The sequence below is a fragment of the Carassius auratus genome, chromosome 20 (genome assembly GCF_003368295.1).
Source record: "Carassius auratus strain Wakin chromosome 20, ASM336829v1, whole genome shotgun sequence".
NCBI classification, from domain to species: Eukaryota; Metazoa; Chordata; class Actinopteri; order Cypriniformes; family Cyprinidae; genus Carassius; species Carassius auratus.
In genome coordinates this window covers 15,006,647-15,013,953 of record NC_039262.1, presented here as the reverse complement: position 1 = coordinate 15,013,953, position 7,307 = coordinate 15,006,647, and the positions used below count along the sequence as shown (strand labels likewise).

General features: G+C 35.9%; 1 protein-coding gene across 1 annotated transcript in view; it reads left to right on the top strand.

Annotated features, from left to right (window-relative positions):
* The first annotated feature begins 1,188 nt into the window (after positions 1-1,188).
* Positions 1,189-7,307, top strand: part of LOC113037949 (mast/stem cell growth factor receptor kita-like) — a 103,508-nt gene continuing 97,389 nt past the window's right edge. The window contains 1 exon segment of the mRNA XM_026195260.1: positions 1,189-1,341. Coding sequence (XP_026051045.1) covers positions 1,189-1,341 — 153 coding nt within the window.

Here is a 7,307-nt window from a genome sequence, read left to right as displayed (position 1 = left end):
GTTCAGTCAGTGAACTGTTTGAGTACATGAATTACTCTGGGATATTGGTTTATTTTAACTCAGAGGGAGTGTCAGCCATATTAAAAAAGTTAACAGCTTAAGTCATTTGTGGATAAATGATTAATGAAGTCGTGAACCATTTTAAACGATTCAGTTCGATTTGGTGAACTGGTTCAAAAAAATCCTGTTACATCGAATTATTCATTCGCGAACCGGATATCACAAACTGCTTTGTTTTGAACTCTCTCTCACAACAGACACTGAAGAGAAGACAATGCTAAATAAAGTCGTAGTTTTTGCTAGTTTTAGACCAAAATGTATGTTTGATGCTTCAGAAAATTCTAACTGACCCTCTGATGTCACATGGACTACTTTGATGATGTTTTTCTTACCTTTCTGGACATGGACAGTATTACGTACACACAGCTTCAATGAAGGGACTGAGAGCTCTCGGACTAAATCTAAAATATCTTAAACTCTGTTCCGAAGATAAATGGAGGTCTTAATGTTTTGGAGCGACATGAAGGGTGAGTTATTAATTACATAATTATGATTATTGGGTGAACTAACCCTTTAATTACATCCTGTGATGGAAATGTCATTTTAAACAATGATTTTTAATAAGTAACTAAATAAAACCAAATCCTACACTCAACTCATATACTATAAAAATATGATTTACCGTTAAAGATTCCTGGAGTATGTCTTATAAGAAAATTCTATTTTTTGTCATGACAATTTTTAAGAGATTAGCAATAATACATGCCAGTGTTAATGGGTTTGGCTTTGGCAGAATAGATTTGCTACATTGCTAAGACTTGCTAATGCCAGAAATGTTGCTATGAGCATGTAAGAAAAGCTGTTGCAGCACATACAACATATTTAAAATAACTCCCATATAGCATGCATGAATCTCTCTGTCGCAGACCTAAACAGGTGGAGCTGGCGGGTTTCCGATGCGCGATGCAACTGCTATAGCAAGCACAAGCTAAGTATTTGAATGTTGAGCAGCAACTCATTGGCAGAAACCAATTAGATGTGCCATGTGAATGATAACCTGATTGAGTTAGAACCTCCGCCATCTAAAGTTTCATGACAAAACTTTATATTTCAGTCTTTCTCCTTTAAAATGAAATGCTACTTGCCCGTTGTTTACATTTGTTTCTTAAATTCACTAACAAAGCCATGATGTCAGTGGAGACTGGCAGACCCATGGTGATCCCACTGCACAGATGGGGAGCTGAGGGGCTGTCAGGAGACAGTGGTGGCGATGGTGAGGACAAGTACAGAGGCTGGACTGGAGTTCAAGATGCTCAGGGGCATAAGGCCACTTCCAGCACTGTAAGCGTCAGCGTCACGAGGAAAGAAAACACAAGCAACTGCTCTCACTTTCTCACTTTGCACTTTTTCTTGCTTTGTTGTCTTGTGTATCTATCAGTAACCATCACAAAACAAACCACCATCTGCAGATGGGACGTCTTCTCCCACACAGGTTATTTTATTCCTCCATTTGAAGAGTGCTCAATCACTCATCAAATCTCATCAGATTTTCAGAAGTTTTTTAGACTACTTCTTTCCATCAGAGATGAATTTACAATAATAAAATGAGTGCTACCTGCTGTGAATCCGAAATGAACAATCTGTTTGTTCTCAATATGTTCATCATTTGCTGTTTTGGTCTCTTTTCTCTTCTGTTGTTTGTTGTTCTTTTGTCCACATCCTCTAAACCACTTGTTCTCCTTGTTTTTGATTCTTTCCTCTTCAATCCACTCTCCATCCCTCCAAAATCAACACGCACACACTCTCTCTTTCACACACACACACACACACACACACACACACACGCATGCATGCACACACACACACACACATACACACACACACACACACACACACACATTCACGCAAACACACACACACACACACACGCACACACACACACACACACACACACACACACACACACACACACACACACACACACACACTATTGCTCCTGCCAACAGTGCAGCCCATGTCCAGAATGATTTCATATTTCAGCTCAGTCTGTCAATGCAAAACAAATTGTGTGTGTGCATGTGTACTGTAAATCTGCCAGCAGCTCTGAGAGTGAGTTCAGTCTTAAAACAGAGACTCCAAGTATAACAATACCCATCTCCTCTGATTTATGCCACTCTCTATCCCTTAACAGACCTGCAAACGTCTGCACACTCTCCAGCAACATTCATCCACACTTAAACTCAAATACACTAGAAAATGTCAGTTCAAAATGTTTTGGCTTCTATTTGAGAGGAAAAACTATATATAATTTTGATTACCACAAAAATGAATTTTCACTTACGACTGGGTTATAGTGAGGCACATAATGTCAATGTTAAAATACTCATAATTTCACCAGCAATATGCTGGTTAACATGATTTTTGTGTGAAAAACATCACTGACCTTTTTTCATGTAAAGACATATCCAATTTTACAACTTTGTTGCCGTGACAACATAACAGCTAAAACCACAAAATGGGCATAAAACGATGATTTGAACAGTGTTACAGCTCAAATGACAGACAGAATTTTATCAGAAATAATGTAAGTGCTTTTATCAAATTATACACTGTACATTTATAAGTTTAAAGGCTCAAAAAGTGTCCCTATTTACTTCCATTATATGTGTCCCACCATGACCTCCTTTTTTATTTTTTAGAAAATAAGGGATATGTTGAAAATGAGTACCCCTCTCCTTCCCTCATATTTCTTGTTTTTAATGGTCATTTTATGGTTTTAGCCATTAAATTATTTCAAAAGGAAGGGAATGTTTCTTGAACACCAAATCAGTAATGGCTGCAATAATACACATAAGTTTGGAATAATTAGGATTTTTGTTTTTGAAGTCTGTTAGAACCAAGGCAGTACTGATTTAATCTGTAAAAAACTGTAATATTGTGAAATATAATTACAATTAAAAGGAAATGTAACTATTCAGTGTCACATGATCATTCATAAATCATTATAATATGCTAATTTGGTGCTCAAGAAACATTTTTCTCATTACATATCTTATATTTTCTTGTTTCTATTATCTTTACTGACCAAAAAACAACTTTGCAGCTTTTATGCATTTATAGAATTTGAATCTCATGTGGGCTCTGATTTATGGTGTTATTATATCAATCACTTTTAAAAGACAAGGTTCTAGTATCTAAATAGAATTGGAGACAAGGTTCCAAGCTAATTTTTATTTATTTTCTTTATTAAAGAAAATAAGGGATGGTTTGAAAATAAGCACAACCCTCCCTCCCTCCTGTTTCTCCTCTTGTCCTGTCCAGGATGGTATAAGAAAGAGTCTTGTAGATGGAGATGGGCCGCACTGCCACATAAACACAGACTGACCCATCACTCACACACCCCCACACACATGTATACATACACACACTTCGCACGCACGCTTGCCGGCTCTGGCAGCTAAGACAAGCTGTTGACAGGTAACAGGCACACCCGTCACTAACTTCATTGCACCCTCACCTCAAATTCTCTCGCTTTCTCACTTTGCCTCTATTTTGGCTCCATCTTTCTGTCCTCCACCCTCATTCCTCCTCCTTTTCACCCCTTTCCCCTCAATCTTCCCAGGTATAAAATGATAGGTAGACAGGTCCTGTGTTGTTGTAAACACTAGCCAATCCGACAGCATTCAGTGAAGAATCTTTTCTGACTGACACACAAAAACATGCTCGGACAACAGCTGTCAATTTACACCCACATACAACATATGGCTAAGATAAATGAATCACGATATATCAATCAGGAGAGATGTTTTAGATAGTTGAGTGACATGTGGGTTTATTATATCTACTGAGATTTAATTTAATTATTTTCATGTTTGACCACCTCTTGGTATGATAAGTTGATAATTCCAATGTGAAATTGGGACATTTAATTTTGGTCTCCAAACTGAATGACATCTTACACCTTAGGTTTTGTGATTAATATTTTACTATTTAATAAAGGTATTACCTCACTGGTTAAAAACAAGCAACATTTTATATGCATGTTAATCTCTATTATTAGTTATTTTTATTAGTAATCACAAATATATTTACAATACACATTAAATCCTCAAATTAACATTGAAGAAACATGAAGAAGAAAAGGAAGTATTTTAAACAATATTTGTTTAATGCATGAAAACTTTTATTTAGAAATTATTCATTAAACTAATCAAAAGTGATAGTAAAGAATCTTTCTACATTGTTCCAAAAAAAAAAGAATTCAAATAAATGGAGTTCTCTTGAATTTATTTTTAGTTTGTTCAACATTGATAATAATAAATGTTTAATAACCAACAAATCAGCATATTAGAGTAATATCTGAATGATGACATGACACTGAAAACTGAAGTAATGTCGCTGAAAATTCAGCTATATATACAGTACAGACCAAAAGTTTGGACACACCTTCTCATTCAAAGAGTTTTCTTTATTTTCATGACTATGAAAATTGTAGAGTCACACTGAAGGCATCAAGGGCTTTTTGACCAAGAAGGAGAGTGATGGGGTGCCGCGCCAGATGACCTGGCCTCCACAGTCACCGGACCTGGACCCAATCCAGATGGTTTAGGGGTGAGCTGGACCGCATACAGAAGGCAAAAGGGCCAACAAGTGCTAAGCATCTCTCGGGGAACTCCTTCAAGACTGTTGGAAGATCATTTCAGGTGACTACCTCTTGAAGCTCATCAAGAGAATGCCAAGAGTGAGCAAAGCAGTAATCAAAGCAAAAGAAGAACCTAGATTATGACATATTTTCAGTTGTTTCACACTTTTTTGTTATGTATATAATTCCATGTATAATTACACATGTGTTAATTCATAGTTTTGATTCCTTCAGTGTGAATCTACAATTTTCATAGTGAAAATAAAGAAAACTCTTTAAATGAGAAGGTGTGTCCAAACTTTTGGTCTGTACTGTATATACTATATATATATATATATATATATATATATATATATATATATATATATATATATATATATATATATATCGCTGTGATTTTGCCAGGTTAGGCAATTTCCTGGATCAACATTACTAAACATTAGACTAATTATTCTAAAACAAAAAAGTTTTCCCTATTCTGATTGGTTAATTGTAATGTTGTACTTGGTGAAATCACGGTCACCATATATATATATATATATATATATATATATATGATATATATGATATATATATCTTAGAGCAAACCATCTCAAGACCATACAGAATTAGAAACTGATTTTGGCTCTGATTTTTGGTGTTACTTCCTATGACATCAATCACCTTTAACAGACAAGATTATATCTAGATAGGATCTAAATAGGACTGGAGACAAGGTTTCACTAGTCTCAGCCTCAGACGTCACACTCACGGACTGCTGGCTGAATGACTGATGCATACGGAGCAAAAAAGTGGAGACACTTCAGAAGTTTTGAAGTCGTCATCGGATTGGTTGAATTCTACAGGATTTCCATGAAATGAGCGTGTGTCGTTCTTTAAAATTCCTCCTGGAAACAAGGATACCATGGCGCCAAAACCTCCTCACAAAAGAAGAAAGCTGTCGTGTTTGTGATGAACTGTGATGAACAGCGCTTATAAAGATCAACTAAATGCTGGATTTTCAAAAGTATCTGAAGTATTTAAAGTTTGCGGCATAGAATCTTTAAAATACGTCCAAAAGTTTTCCACACCGGTCTGTTATTTCCATGACCTGAAACGTGATGCTGAATGAAACGAACTGTGATTGGTTGGTTGTTTGACATGTCATTATGCAATGAAAGCTGAAATGGAACTAAGGTTTCTTTTATTTTAGCACGAGATCTTTGTCTGAAATAAATTCACTGGAGCATTGCATGGCACTAAATCTGAATGTTTTGAAACTATTCAATGCAGCTAGTGTTTTTGTTAACCTTTGACCTTAATTAAGATTCAAGACAGTTTGCTATGTGTGTCCATCATCTGTACTATGTACTGTACATAATGTGCAGCATTATGTGTGCTATTTTAGCACTCAGCACATAATGAGTATTGATTAAACCCCAAGTTCACTGTTATAATTTCTTGAGGCTTGGTTAAAGTATTGAACCAATGCCTGCTGGAGCTTTATTGAAAATACTCTTTTAGAAACATACCAAGCCTAAGCCGTTACATCTCCAAAAGGCAGAACAACAACTGCCACAACTTTGTTCAACTAAACCGACACCGAATCAAAACTGTCAAACAAGCTTCTCTTGACTAAGACTTGTATGAATTTCACAACCTCAAAACTTGGACACATTTCAAAACTCACATAATTATAAGCGCTAATCTGTACTATGACCGAGGATTTGGGATTTGGTCTTCTGAGAGATGTTTTGTTGGTTTTCCTGATGAGAATTTAAGAGAGAGCACACGTCAGGCTGGCGGGCTTTAGCTTAATTCAACTCACAGTTTTAACGCAAGCCGTTTGCCCTGGAGCGATGGAACGTGCTGATGCAAATATAAACAAGATAAAAGTAATGGCAAAAGGAACAATAAACTCATAATGAATACAAATAACTTCCATGTGCATTCACCCAAAGTGTGTAGGTACGCAATTAGAACTCCACTCCTTGAGGATTCACTCAGAGAATAATTTCTATCACAATTTACTGCATCAGTTATTAATCGGCATACAGAGAATCCTGCCTTATCGAACGCAGGCTATAAATGTTTTGTCAATATTAGCCTATTTAACACAACGTTTGCTTCTTCCATTACTCTTTGAATAAAACCTCTGCAATCAGATGACAGATGAAAAGTAAAAGAACACATTTATTGACAGCGTATGAATCTGGAACATCTCTCAGGTCAGTTGAGTTCTGTGCTGTACGGTCTGTTTAGAGTCTCTGCTGCAATGCTGGATATTCAGAGCTCATTAATTCAGCCTGATGACTCCTCATTGGCTCGCTATTCATGAATTAAATAATTTATAATGTTTGGGCACAATTAGATAATCCAATTAGAAAATTAGAAAGCCAAATCATTGGGATTAAGTGATTATTCTTGATGAATGGCAGATTAATGTGTATAATAAATTTTTCATCACCTATGCAATTTTGTGTGATTAGACATTTTGTACGTACACACACTGCAAAGAATAATCAGTCAGTAAAATATATTTAGGAGAAAGTTTCTCATAACTGCACTGAAAGTTTCTTTGATTTATTCCACCCCGCACACTTACATCATTGTACTTAATACATCTGTATCTCTCTCTCTCTCTCTCTCTCTAAATATATATATTGAATTATATGATAAACTTATG